We start from the raw sequence: 14,894 nt of genomic DNA on the forward strand, positions 1-14,894 counted from the left end.
CCGCCGTAAGAAAAGTGTTGGTTGTATGGCGCTTTGAATACATGCATCGATTTTGTATACAATTTGAGGAAGGCGCACAGTTTGTGGGCCCATGCTAGGGTGGCTGGAATACCCATGCTAAGCTGACGCTCGACAACCATAGTAGATTCCGCTAATGGCCACGCAAGCACAGTCGTCGCTGCAGTCTTGCATGGTCAACGCAAGCATAAACACGAGAAAAAAGTATGCTATAACTTCCTATTTGCCGACAACGGTGCTCAAGGCCTTAACCTCAGAACCTTAGAAATGGAGTAAATAAGATTTTGTGTGCTTTAAACAATTTATAACAGCACTGTTTTCCGCCTGCAGTTTAGGGCTCCACGGGTTGTGCTGTCGAAGGATCAGCACACGGAACCGCCACAAGTCACATGTGCCCTTAGAATATTAGTAACGCGATCGCTGGTCCGCCAGAAAACAGTGCTGTAATATTACGATTAATTGATGGAGACAGGGGCATACCTTCTCCATTTATGTCATTCCCAAGGCCTGTGCACTGTTACTAAAAAAAGAAACCAGAGCCTGAAAATTTGGTGCACCTATTCCTTTACCGATTAAATCGCTGATGAATAAGGAAACAGGAAACGATCATGATTGATTTCTCTCCAGGCTCTTAAAAACCGTTATGACTTTATAGTAATTACCATATTGTTGCATCCATATGCCGGTATGACAACAACAACAGCAACAGTAGCAGATTTCAAGGAATGGGTTTAATAATTGATCCTATTGATGGTGTGACACAAGTACCACCACCAAAAACAACAGCATGCTTCAAGAAATATATTTAATAAGAATGGGCCATGTTGATTACTATTGCGCTGCTTCTCTGTTAATGTAGTTCTTCAGGATGTAAGGAATGCACAGTTCAGCTCGTGCAATAGCCTCTTGGAGTAGCTTTTGCTCTATTTTGCCCTGTAAGGAAGGAAACAGTCAATTTATTTTTCTGCTTTAATAACGGCTCAGAAACATGGCTGCATTGCGGTCGTTTAATTACAGCTCAACGTTCATCCGTGGTAGTACGTGTTGCAGGGGTGCTTTAAAAAGATTTATGAGCGGAAACACGACCAACTTAAATAAAAAGCGGGGGAGACAAACATTTATGTAATGTTTCATGCTGCGCTGCATGAAGGTCTATATCTTTCCATTAGTTTCAAAAGCGAGTAGTAGGCAGAGCAGCTGTCCGTCTCGGTAGTGCATGCTGGAGGAGGCTCGCTCCACCGCAGGGGACTTAACCACCTCTACTGAGTGCGTCCGCTATTTGCTGAACGAAAAATGGTCATCTCTTTCCGCTAGAAGGCCGCGCTCTGCCCTGCGCTAATAGTTTTATTCTTTACACTCATTGCAAGACGAACCCAAAAAAAGAGTTTCCTTCGTTGACTAGTGTGTGCTACCAAGCTCTATGAGACAAAAGCAGTATTTTATTTCATAACGAAGCATACTTACATAAAAATTGAAGGCAACGCTCGGTTTAAAAATTTAAATCAATGTCCAATTTATTAAGATATGACACAAAAGAAAAGGAAGCTTTTTTTAAAAAAAAATAGGCACCCGCTGCAACGGCAATGAACTCCAAAGATTGTAATTTAGTGACAATAGCCGATTCAGCCTAAAAGACACACGCTTTTAACTAGAGATCTCGACACTGAAGGAGGCTACATTCACGGTTCTCGAAAGTGAATCTATCGCTCTTAACCTTTCTATAATGCTCACTGCCATGTTTAGCGCCGCAAAGTAACTCAACTCGATAGTATTCAAGCGCGCCCCACTAATTTCAGCTCGAACCGAGCCAAAGGAATCCATGCACCCTGTAGACGGGGACGCTTCCCCGGTCCCGGGATGATTCCCGGGGGGGCATGGTCAAGGGGGGGGGGGGGGGGGGGGCGCGAGACATCCTGAAAACCTGCACTCAAGACTGCGCTGTGCGCATACGGGATACGGACCTGAGGTGTGTTCTCAAAAAGGATTTTCTAGCCCCTATAGCAGCGGGAAAAGAACCCTCCGCCTTATCGCCGCAGCAAATCGAGGAAACTTTTCCTTAGGAACGCGAATCACGCTAGTTGGTCACTGTAGGTGCAAGTAAAAACTAACGATAGTGGTTCTATTCATAAGCCGTACTTTTGCTTGATTCTGGCCTGACAGTACACACATAAAGCGATGCACGACCCCGTCAAGTTTTGATAGCGAAAATACTTAATTTCACTGCCGCCTTCGCACGTAGCTTGGAAGATATATATGCATCTTAATTGCGCGAGTGAATTACACAATGTATCATTAAATCTCAAGCAATGAGCCCTGAAGTAGTATTAAATTTATTAGCCAAAGTCGTGTCACAAATTTATGACGGCGGGAGTACATCGTTGGACAAACTGCTGCACACTCGGGAACGTGAAAAGTGAGCAAGAAAGCTGTAAAGGACCAAGGAAGACCGCAAGACTGACGCATGGACGCTGAAGTATGCTTTGCCGTAGTTCTTGTGTCGTCGCTGCAATTGGCGCCCTTTCCTTTTACCTTCATGCTCGTAACTGACATGCAACCTTGCCTGCCGTGGATGTCAGTCATGCACTTCTTTTTGCATGCGTGCGCTCACCTTGAAGAATTTCTTGAGCTTGAAGATTTCATACTAGAGGAATGGGAAAAGAAAATAAGAAACGTCAGCAATATATTGGCTGCAGGAAACATCCTGTTTAAGTTAAAAGCGAAACATATCTTCCGGGGAGTGTAACTCAGAACCACGGCCTGATTTAGTTTGATTTGAAATAGCTGCATCGAGCTTGCATCGCACTTCTAGAGGCATAAATTTTAATGATACGCAGAAACTTGGCGTTATGTCAGCACTCTCCAAAACTTGCAGCCGGGTGTGTTAACCTCGCGCTCATTAAAGAAATTAAGCAGCTCTTCTAGTGAGTACGCTGCTTTGTATCTTTTTCATCATCGGGTTCTCCGACTACTATAGATCGCTGCGAGGGCGCGTCGCTCAGGAATCGCAGCTTGCCAATTTACTGGACGCAACAAGCAGTCTCGCGTTTCCGAGGATGACCGACGATCTGCTCAAAGCAGCGTCAGCCAGGAGGCTTGGGGGCTCAGTAACATGTGTTCTTTGTTGATAAGAATTACTGACTCTTCCACGTGCGACCAGTGCAAACGCGACAGACGGAAGGAGAACCTACTCTGGCGCTGTTCCCGCTCTGGAACTCGTTAGGTGTAAGTTGAGTTGCCGGGTTGTTGATCAGGGGCCCATGCTCACGCACCCCGAAGCCGGTAGCTTGGCCTCCTTGGCTTTGTGTGTGTTAGCTGTTTGTCGGGGCTCCTCGATCAGCCGCCACCCCGGCGCCGTTCGAATGGGTTTGCATTTAAAACAAACGCGGCAAACTGCATGCAAGAACGGCGGTTAGCCGACTGCACCGTGGCCGGCTGCGTGAAGACGGCGCCTTGCAAGGTCACGTTCGAATCGCAAAACGGAGCCGGCGTGCGGAACCCTGGGGCTTCGAATGGGGGTGGCGTGTAAATTTATTGCTTCTAACAGCATACGGACCGGATGTCCCATAAGCGAGCAGCGAAAGGCGGAGCGTCACCAGGGCAGTGCACGCGGTTTGCCCTGGGTGTACGCCTTTCTTCGGTTTATGCTGGCGTTTTTGTGTTTGTGTCCCTGTGCTGTAACCAAGCGAAAATGCGTAACGTCTTCCTGTAATTCGCGCTGTGCTTGCGGGACAACCCCGCGAACACCAGCGTGCTATTGGCTCTTTCAGTTCGAACGAAATTCTCCTGATTGGCTCTGAGAAGCGCATTTCCTATTGGTTACAAAAAAGGGTCCCCAGAATGCTGGGCAAGGGGATTTAAATACGAGTTTTTGGCGCAAAAAGGGGAGATTGAGAGATGCCAGGGAGACCGGCGGAGGAGTGACCGGGCGAGGTCGGAGAGATCGCAGGGCCGATCGGACCAGAGCAGATCAACTCCGGAGAGGAGACGCGGAGGGACTCGTGGAACTCTGAGAGAGACTTCACTTAGCGAGAGTTTGAGAAACGAGTCAGTGTTTCGTGACAGGCAGAACAGTGCCAGTACCACTCTGGCGTAGTGTAATTGTTTTGTTTGACCCATGTAATAAAGTGTACAGAGTGTACCAAAGAATTTGTCCAGTTTGTTCTGCAACGTGTCACCGGATCACCGAACCACCAGAAGACATCAAGATCAACACCATCGATGTGTCGATCACCAACATCGATTGATCCCATCATCACCCATCAAGAATAACTGTGTATCTATGGGACACCCCGCACCGATTGGATTTTCGTCCCTTTACGGATGTTCATGTTTTGAGACTATGGCCTCAAATTTCATCGGCAGAGACAGCAATACTGAAGCTATTCTGCGATATTTAAAAACTCCAAATGTAAGCAGCCGTCTACAGACGCGTGCAAGATCACTTTTTTTTTCACTCTAGTCCGATACAACTCAAGAACGAAGCGGCAGGTGCCCCTCAAAGAAGGCCCTCCAACCAATGGCGTCTACCGATCCTGATGACGTCGCGGTTAGTCCCATTGAACTTTCTAGCGTGACATCGCACGAAGTGGCAGATGAAAGGGGTTTAACCACGGTTTAGTCGGATTAACCGCGATGTCATGAAAATCGGTCGACGGCACCGGCTCGAGGGTCTCATTTGAGAGGCACCTGCCGCTTCCTTTTTGAGTTGTATCTGATTATAGTTTCATATTCAACGCTGTTGAATGTAATATAAGCACTGGTTGAGGAGAAAACTGGACTGCGTACAACTTGTCACAGCGATGCAGGCAGTGCGCACCTACAGAACGGGAAAACAATTAGCACACAACTACTGCGACTCGTAGAGCTCATGGTTCGCTCATTACGGCTGCATGCACGCAGCAAAAAAAAAAAAAAGCCGTGGCCTGGTTAGCTCATCTGCACAAACCCTGTGCAAAGAGAAAGTCAGAAACGCGTGGTGCTCACTTTTGAACGTCGACGTTATTTACAACGAAAAGAGCTGCAAGCTGTAACTTTTAATTATGGAACAAACTCTATCCTGCAGCCTTTTGGGAAGAAACTGGTTTAACGCTCTCGGTCGGAATCACGACTGGCGGCGTCAGTCAGACCGGAACCAAGAAGAGTATGATACAGTCTTCTTGGGCGACATTCCTGGACGCGAAAGTCATCCCTTCGACCTCAGCTCGGTCGAGAGGGTCTTGTCGTGGTCTAAGCAGCCAGTAAATTTCGTTAGTGCTTTGCCGGTCGAAAAGTAACGTTCATAACAGGCCGCAAGGCAATTTCGGACCTCAGAAGCTAAAACCACAAATGCTGTCACCGCGCATGACATGCTGGTGCGTCAAAATGTCAGCGTATGTCGAAGATCTTGTGACGAAGTCAGCGTGAAAACTAGACGAGGGACAGCAGAGAAGGCACATAAGACATTCAATTCAATTCCATTTATTTTCCAGAAAATTCTGGCGGCTGCCTGGACTAAAAGCTGTAGGTATACAGCTTGACGAGGCCCAGGCAGCACTAGCGCTGCTGAATGTTTCATGTTTATTCTCTTCTGTTCTTGGTCTAGTCTTCGCGCCGACTTCTTCACATCGTGTAGCACCAACTAGACAGCATACTCTCCTGTACAACAATCTTGTGCACCGATAGGGGATGAAGCACCAGAACGCTGACGCACTGAGCCGCCTTCCGCTGAGTGCTGAACATGAAGTACTGCGTAACCAGGGAGGTGTTTTGATGTTCGGAGCCCTGCCAAGGCCACACCTAACAGCAGAGACGGTCGCTGCATCGACGCAAGAAGACCCAGTTCTATCGGAGCTCTACAACGCCGTTCAAGAAGGCAACGTAAGCCGATGGAAGGGAGACGACTGCAACGCCTCCGCAGGAGAGCCGTGCGGCTGCTGTATGCAGTCCATTGAGGTGGTGTTGCTATGAAGCAGTCCGCCAGAAGCTTTATGTGATGACCTCGAATCGACAGCTGCATCGATTCAAGTGCTCATAATTGCAGGCCCTGGCATACGCTGCATATTTATTTTGCAGGCCCAGTCGAGGGATGCACGTTTCTTGTTGCCGATGCTTGCACTCTGAATGGACCGAGATCAGACACAGACGGGCAAGACAACGTCAGCTGCTGTAATTGATGCGCTGAGAGCGTTGTTTGACACGTTTAAGCTGCCACGAAGGATCGTCTGTGATAATCGCAGCGCCCTCGTGTCGGCAGAGATCAGACAATATTTCAAACAGAACGGCATCTCAGGTCATGGTTACATTGCTGCAACAGAAGCGCATTGAGCGGGCACAGCGGCACAGCTGGCACAGCGGCCGCTGTGGTGAGCCACTGTTTACGTGGCGGAGCATTGAAGTTTAAGCGATGGCGGTGCCGTCCTGCGTCGCAGCTAGAAGTTAAGGTGATGCGGCCACATGCGTCCAGATGCAGCTTTGCCTCTTCCGCTTCAGGCTGCAGCAATTTCCGCTCGCCAGGCCACGATTTAGAAAACTAACCCGCCGTCCCGCCCGACCACCGGATTTTTTTTACCGCTCCCAACTTCTCACTTGCTTCTCTGCGACGTGATTTCGGGTTTAAATGCTTCGAGTTGACGCACTTTAGGGTTTTCGAACGCGTAGTCGCTTCTCGACCTGCCCCCTGCTGGCGCAGAGGTTGTACATTGATTTAAGCGGCCTTGCACCACCTGACCGAGGACACGACGTGCTCGACACTTCTTGTCTTTTCTCTTTCACACCCCTTACCGCCATCGGCATCCTTAGGGAGACAAGGCTGCCTTTCCTCTTCCTGTTTTTTTCTGGAACAGTCATGTGCTATGCGAAATCTAGGGCGAACGTCTCTTCTCCTGAGCGAGAAAACGTAGTGGTGTCACCACGGTCAGAAACTGGCCATACCAAGGGCACTGGCCTAAATGTTCCGCGTTCAGTGTCGGTATAATACGATTCGATCCCATTTTGACACCAGAGCCCATCGTTGAGCATGAACCAATACGGAGATCGAACGTGGGGCGTGACATCACTTCAGCCAATGACTCAGGACGGAAAGTTCGAATATAGGATGAAATCGGTTGCAGAATAATTGTATTAAAGGAAGCCAGTTTTTTAGCGTGCCCACTGAAATTACACCGCCTCCGTCAGTGGTTCGAGCGTAATTTTTCTGGAACACGAGACTTGGGCATTTTTATGCTAGGTCTTTGACAACGTACGCATATTGGGTGGTTCTATTTTGTAGCACAATCCAGTATACTGAAAACGTGATGGCAATACGCAAGTGGTGCAGCGTATGATAATATACAAACCGGATTGCACAGTCCATGCGCAAGATGCTTAGCTCCCCATTGTCGTTTCACCAGGATGCTCTTTATCATCGCTTGAACCTGCAAACCGAAAAAGAAAAACAAAAGGCTGGTTTCAGCAGAAAATATTAGGTAATATTGGTTATATTCAGCACGATTATCAAACTACCTTTTGTTTAAATTTATTTTCTATACCGAGACGAGCCTGAACATGCAAATAAGTGACTGGACGGAGGAAAATATTAATCCACAGCTTGATACTGCTGAGAGAAAGACGACTAGTATAAGAAAAAAAAGAGAGAAATAAGAGATCAAGGAACGGTAAAAAAAAAAAAACCGCGAGGTGACCACTTAAGACGCTGGGAATTTCAGTGCTCATTGGTCACCTAAACCCGCTCGACTATGTCGTTACAGACGAATGAAACGGTTAAGCGTTCAGATATATATATACCACCGAAATTCGCAACGCCTTGGAGAACTTCTCGCAGTCTGAACACGCAAAGTGGACCGGGTCGCCCTTGAATTGACCTTGTATTCGCCTTAAAGGCATCCCAGGAGCCCAGTGTACGCACTGCGCTTCCGGTATGACTCTTAGCTGTAAAAATATTTTCGCGGAGTATGTAACCACATTTTGAGAATAGACCTCTGAATTGCTGCGATTGGAACTATGGCGCACAATTTGTTCAGTAAATGTGTACAAGCCAGCCCTTTGAATTAGTGCAGTTTGTTAATCGCATATTTTATGGACTCCCATAAACTAAAACAATATCCGCATCCGCAGCTATAGTGTGCAAAAAAAATAAATCTTATTTGTCGCATTTCGACTCCAACTCGCCTACCGTGGATTTTGAAAACAGAGCTGTAGAGGGCTTGACTAGTACAAAACGTTTTTTTACAGGGACAGCTGTTACATCTTTGGTTATGCCATTTAGCCCTGAATTCTTCCCTGGAATCTACAGCGTCAGCCTAAACGTCTTAAGAACTTACTAAATAATTGAGCTTGATTAATTACATTAAATTTAACCGAATTAAAATCAACCGCGGCTGGTGGCTGCCACCTGCTATGATGGAATCTATCGTGAAATTAAATCGCGGAATCTACAGCGTCGGCCGTAATACCTTTAAATAATTTGTGAATTAATGCAATTAACCATAAATAATTTAATTGAGCCGAAATATTTTAATTACAGGTGGCGACAACCTGCCACGATTGGCAGGCGGCAAAGTGCAGAAAGGGAAATCTCCCTCTCCACATTTAAGGAAAAAGTGGAGAGGGAAGAGACAGCGCCGTGGTAGGCGACGAGTGGCCTGGTGGGTTGGAAGGTTACGGCGACAGCGGAGGAATACATAACTGGAAGTTGATTGCCACGGGAAGAACCCTGAAGGTTGCCACCGTGGCAGGAGGAGTTTATGACGAGTTCGGAGGAATGCGCAACCTTAGGGTGGTTGCACGGCAGTATGCAGGGCTCTAGAACTAAAATAAACCTATAGCAGTTTTCGCTGATTCACGAGCTAAGACGGTAAGGCGAGCTCTACATTTTATTATTTTTTAATGAGCACAAAAAAAAGGGCTAGATAAGAATAAATCGTAGCGAAAAGACAGCCATTTACACACCCTCTGAAAACACAGGCAACCTTAGGCATGCCCTCAAGAGATGAACTCGCTGCATGCCCCTGAACCTTAGTTTTAAAAAGAGGGCACCGCAAATTTGTACTAGCGCGTAATGCTTTTTCACAATCAGTGCTGTTAAATTTCCTATTGAAGTATTGCGAAATGTGTTTTATAGAGACACAAGGGGTGGTGATTGCGGCTTTAGTAAATTGCAGCAGACACCACTTTGAGCCTCCGTTCAGAAAGCAGTGCCTAATAGAGATTGTAATTGGTGTTTCGTAGGCATTTACGTGCGCTTGAAACCGTAACTCTGCAGGTGCACGTTTGCGCTCTAGTCGGCACTGTGAAACGCTGCGTGGGTCTGTTGAGCCCGAGCCTACTTACTTCGCGGTAAGAGTGTGTCCACATGCATTCCAGTGCCAAGACCCGGTACTGGTCTGGCAGAACTGCAATACAAAATTCGCTCATGTGAACAACCGTTATCCCACCTCGTTGTGATGATTTATATTTTTTGGGGGTTGGGGAAGCTTATTAAGTGGAAACACACTGAGGGTTAGGCTTTAAAGGGTCGAGTGGGATGCAAACCAACAAGAACACAACAGAATAATGCACAATAATGCAGTTATGACAAAGAGTATTGCACATTTTCGATAAGAGATTGCACAATTGAAAAATGAGTAACTGATTATAAATATATCGTTAGAAAATATAAAGGAAGATAGCAAAACGCTATGAAGGTTAAGAAACGGCTTAACAAATTCTTAGACTTCACTTTCTGCAGTGCTCCGCTAGGTACTGTCGAGCTCAAAGGCAATTAGTTTACACAGGTTTGAATAAATGATTTCCTGCAACAGAGAAAAGCAGCTCATAAAGTTTATGAATGCATTTTTAAACGTATTCGTCCTATGTGTTATTTGTGTCTTCTAACTGCGCTGGAAAGCTGCAGTTCTTTTCGCCCCTTCGAAGGGAGCGGGAAAGTAATAGGAAATGATCATAATCGTGCGGTGGAATTTCGGCGACGCACTTAGTTTGCCTGCGATTATAGAGCCCATGCCTTAATGAAACAAAAGTTCAAAGCTAGAAAGCGAAGTGCACGTAGCAAAGAATAAATAGGGAGATGAAAATCGTATGGCCACTGAATCGACAGTTGCGGTGCTAGTACGGTGCGGTGAATAATGCGCAGGTATTAGCGAAGACTGGGTGTTCGGCGCCGACACGAGAGCACTCAGCCGTTTTAAGTCATCGCGGAGCGTCGAGAAAGTGCCTCGCAACCTTTTTTTTTTTTACCTCCGCCATTCATTAATGCCGCAGGCACAGTAGAGAGGGCAATGAGCCGTTTTGCCTGTGGCGCTATTTGGCAAATGGGTTAATGGTAGCGTTTAACTTCAGGCAGTCGTAACACAACCGTAAATCAAATTTTCCTTAATTAGTGCAAAGAAATACTGTTACAAAAGGGCATTTTTGCAAGCACATCTAACAATCTACGGAGGGAACGACGCATTCGTGATATACACATCGAAACCATCGTCAAGAATCTTGTTGGGCTTTCATAATGCGAAAAAAAAAAAACATACCAGTCATGCTAGCGTCTCCCCCGCATGCGCGTACTGTGGTTTAACTCCTTAACTGTGTTGTTCACTCACCGCAGAACAGAGCCCTTTTCTTCTTAGCGGGTTGCTGCGCTGTCGTACCGCATATTACTAGTGCTAGAAGGAAGAGCGCTAGCACTCTCATCTTGCAGGGGTAATGGAGGGGTCTCGGGTAGGTTAGCTGCAGTCGAGGAGACGACGACGTTTCGCCTTGTGCCCTCGCCCTTCACACAGACCTTCGGCTTTCGCTGCCTTGTGCACCTTGTCGGTGGTCTTGCAACAATAGGCGAACGTGTAAGTTACAATAGCTGGGCAAACCACTGCGTCCACTCGGGAAAAATACAATCGAGGCATCGATCATAAGTGCTGCCTCCATTCTCTGTTTTCAGGCAGTGCAGTGCACGGCCAGGTAGAGTGTGACGCAGAATAAGACAATGAAGCTAGAACCGTTTCGCGTGCATTGGTAGCTCCAAGAAGACGTTCGCATCTTTCTGGTTGGGAGGGGGGGGGGTGCAGTTATGGTTTGTGAACAACGCTAACATTTTCAGCAGGGTGGCTTTGTGGGCTTGTTGGTAGTACATAGCTTTAAAACACTGTAGCGCAAACAAAGACGAGGAGAAAAAAGAACAGAGTGCTCGTGGTGTTCCTTCTGTTCTTTTTTGTCCTCGTCTTTGTTTGCGCTACAGTGTTTTGAAGCTAGCATTTTGTTGCCACGATCTGCGAACGACCCTGCGCAGGTGACGGTGAAACTGGTAGCCTCGTTTTTGTAAGGAATGCGTAGTGAGTAAAACGCACTGTTTTCGGTCGTCGATGCTACATGACACGCGAAGTCTTTCATACAGTGACATCAATGTGACATTGATGCAAATCATTAGTTAGGCGCCAGGATTAAAAAGACTCAGCCAACTGTCTTGTGCGCTCACCTCTGTGGCTGTAGAAAGCAAAATCTCCCCGAATTCTGCGGTACACTTGGAATTACCTGACAAATACAAGTGGCCGTCTGTATACATGCATGACGAAGAATTATGTTTTCTTCATGCATCTTGTGGCCGCCAGTATGCCTCAGAAATTTAGGAAAGTCCTTTTACTGTTTTTCAAAATTGTGAATATTGCCGCTGAACGAAAAAGAAAAAAAATAAAGAGGCGAGTGAAACCTTTGCTTCGAGAATGTAATGGAGCCACGAGCGATGATGTGACCCTTGTGTCAGGCGAGAGGATGGTCGCTTCATGGCGCCGGATTCTGGTAGGCCTCAAAACCAGTTGGACGCACAAAAAGTTGTGGGTATTGGTTTTTCGTCAGCGTAATAGCACTCAGGAAGTCGTAGGAGGGTAAGTAGCCCTCGAAATTGAGGTTGATGCTGAGTAACGGCAGAATTCACGGCCACCCTTGCCCGTATTCTCCGAAGAGCGGGCTGATCTGTGCGGGAGTCTCGGGCTCGATTGGCAACACACGCAGGAGCAAGTGCACGTAGACGGACCCGCTGGAGCGCTTGCTTTGCTAAAAAGAGAGCCGCACCATCCATGTTTGTGAGTGTGGGAGAAGGGGACATGAAGGCGGCCGAGCGGGCCGTTGAATCTGTATGGCTAAATTTGGATCGAGCACTCATTAAAATGGAACAGGACGCGAAAGCTAGGTTAGGAAATCATTAATGCACTAGCAAAATATGAAGCTTTCAGTAACCTTTCCAAGTATCGAATGATTTGAATTATGTTGGTACGAATTGCCATGCCTGCTAGGTGGAGTGGATAGATGGTGGCTATCGAAGCTGGCGCATCCTATGAAGCGTACAGAATGAGGATGAGCCGCCGCGGTGGCTCAGTGGTTGTTGCGCTCGGCGGCGCTGGCCCGAAAGACGCGGGTTCGATCCCGGCCTCGACGGTCGAATTTCGATGGAGGCGAAATTCTAGAAGCCCGTGTACTGTGCGATGTGAGTGCACGTTAAAGAAACCCAGGTGCTCGAAATTTCCGGAGCTCTTCACTACGGCGTCCCTCATAGCCTGAGTCGCTTCGGGACGTTAAACCCCCATAAACGATAAGCCAGAATGAGGATGAATGTCACACAACTGTAGAGCGAGACGTCCATTTGTCGAACTCGCTTTGACAGCCAAGAGCGCTGTTGACCTTGCTATCCTTGGCGTTGACATCCACACAAAAGACGATGGCGCCGACAGTGAGTCAGCTATCATGCCCAGCCACGGCATTTTGAAGCGTAGTTGCAAAATTACAGGATTGTGGATGACAAAGAGAGGTGAGTTTGTTACTTTGCTGTAAGTACCTGCATGGGAGAAAAACCAGTTGTGGTAGAAGCAATAATAACCCGTGAGCTAATGCATAAGCACTGAGCACCCGCACCGAATGCGAACAGGTTGTCTTTAGCCTGCAAGCTTCGCATCGCTGATGAACTAGTTCGTCCAACGGGTCGTAACGTGCATGATCCTGCAGAGACACTATTGGGGTAAAGCAAATAAAATCAGTGATGACCCCCAGAGTCTCCTGATTGATGCCTTTGATTTTGGTGCACTTGGGCATTGCAGGAACGATTCGTATACAGGGCGCATTTGGAAAGCGTTCCTCATCGGGCATCGTCAGACATTTAGGCGGGCTCCGCCAACCTTGGCAGCAATATAGCGGTTTGCGCCAGTGTCTGAGTGGAAGGATTAACTTGAAGGGAGCAGGAAATCTCCGTCTCGAACTTGTGGATCGTTAAAGGCATAATCGTAACTACGTTTCAAAGGTGGTTGCGAAATCCGGGGCCAGTAGGAGAGCAGCAGCTTGAGTTTTCAATCCGAGAGCAGTTCTTCGCACTGTGATATCGGCGTAGACCAAAAACTTAAGAGGTGTGGCGCGTGAGCTCTACCCGGGAAGGATAAAACCCTAATTGAACCAGTTGTTGCCAATGTCACTCCTTTGGGAATAGTGATAAGTGACCCCATGGCACCTCCATTGATCCGTATCACGAATGTGTTGTCTTGAACAACGAGTTTGCAAACTTCCTCACTCGCGAAGGCAGGCGCAACGTGTCGATTGAGTCCGCGATGGCTGCTTGACTGATGTTCCGGACAGTGTGTACGACAGCAAAGATTTTATGAGGACGCCCAATCCATGTTCAGCACCCAGTACAGACGAAAGCCCCTTAGGACGTTATGGTAAAGCCCTGCTGTTCAAACCAGAATGGGAGGTAATAGGCCGATAGTCAGCGTGCAAAGTATCAGTGCAAGTGAACTAGGAAAAAGAATCCCTAGAAGTTGTCGTTGGCTTGCATTGTTTTCGATTGGGGTTCAGAGAAACTATCTTAGGAGTTTCCGGAGTGGGATTTTGTAGTTTTAAATTAAGCGAAGCAAACCAACCAAACTCGATTGCATCACCAACGCCGCGAGTTTAGGCGGGAGCGGCGGGAAAATGTATACTATCTGTTACTTTAAATTTTGCGCCATTGAAAGCGTGCTTTGCTACCGAAGGAACGTACACACAATCACAAAGGATCTTACTAAGCACAAAAACTTGATGCAGCTCAGTGTATTTTCAGTGACCATGCTCATGCGGTAAGCGTCCATACTAAAGGAAAAAGCCATGACTTATAAAATTGGTTGCTTTTTAGTATAGCCGAGTAAGAAATGTGGAAACTGGGCATTCAAGGAAAAATAATGCATCATGGCTGTGCAACGTGCTGTATTAGGCCTCAGATCGCCTATAGGGCTGGTACGAAAGCTGGACACGAACACTGGAGGAGCGATGTACTATGCTCTGGTTTCCTACTGGCGGACAAAACTCAGCATACCCTTCGATGTATTTTTTAACCATGTAAACATTGAACGGAAGGTGCGTTCTCGTGTGTGTGTGTGTGTGTGTGTGTGTGTGTGTGTGTGTGTGTGTGTGTGTGTGTGTGTGTGTGTGTGTGTGTGTGTGTGTGTGTGTGTGTGTGTGTGTGTGTGTGTGTGTGTGTGTGTGTGTGTGTGTGTGTGTGTGTGTGTGTGTGTGTGTGTGTGTGTGTGTGTGTGTGTGTGTGTGTGTGTGTGTGTGTGTGTGTGTGTGTGTGTGTGTGTGTGTGTGTGTGTGTGTGTGTGTGTGTGTGTGTGTGTGTGTGTGTGTGTGTGTGTGTGTGTGTGTGTGTGTGTGTGTGTGTGTGTGTGTTTGTTATTTACCGCCGCGACGTTGCAAAATATCCGTGGCTGTGCTCTCGCTAGCCCACAGTGAGGACTGACACTCCGGCCGAGGCGGTCATGGTAGCCCCATTAGTTCAGTAAAACACTTAGCGGGGCAAGTTGGTGCATAGATTATAGAATTTAAGCTCAACAACGACGCACACAGAATAGGAGAACGACGGGACATGCGCTACTTGCAACACTTTATTGACTTCAGAAGCA

General features: G+C 47.3%; 1 protein-coding gene across 1 annotated transcript; it reads right to left on the reverse strand.

Annotated features, from left to right (window-relative positions):
* Positions 1 to 806: 806 nt before the first annotated feature.
* On the reverse strand, positions 807 to 10,848 carry LOC144114488 (uncharacterized). The gene is made up of 5 exons (XM_077648257.1): positions 10,584 to 10,848; positions 9,325 to 9,386; positions 7,332 to 7,409; positions 2,627 to 2,659; positions 807 to 951 (listed from the first exon to the last, which is right to left on the reverse strand). Exons 1-5 carry the CDS (start codon positions 10,672 to 10,674, stop codon positions 850 to 852), a joined length of 366 nt encoding a protein of 121 aa, XP_077504383.1. The 5' UTR covers positions 10,675 to 10,848; the 3' UTR covers positions 807 to 849.
* Between the last annotated feature and the right edge of the window lie 4,046 nt (positions 10,849 to 14,894).

Source organism: Amblyomma americanum, chromosome 1, assembly GCF_052857255.1.
Source record: "Amblyomma americanum isolate KBUSLIRL-KWMA chromosome 1, ASM5285725v1, whole genome shotgun sequence".
NCBI lineage: Eukaryota > Metazoa > Arthropoda > Arachnida > Ixodida > Ixodidae > Amblyomma > Amblyomma americanum.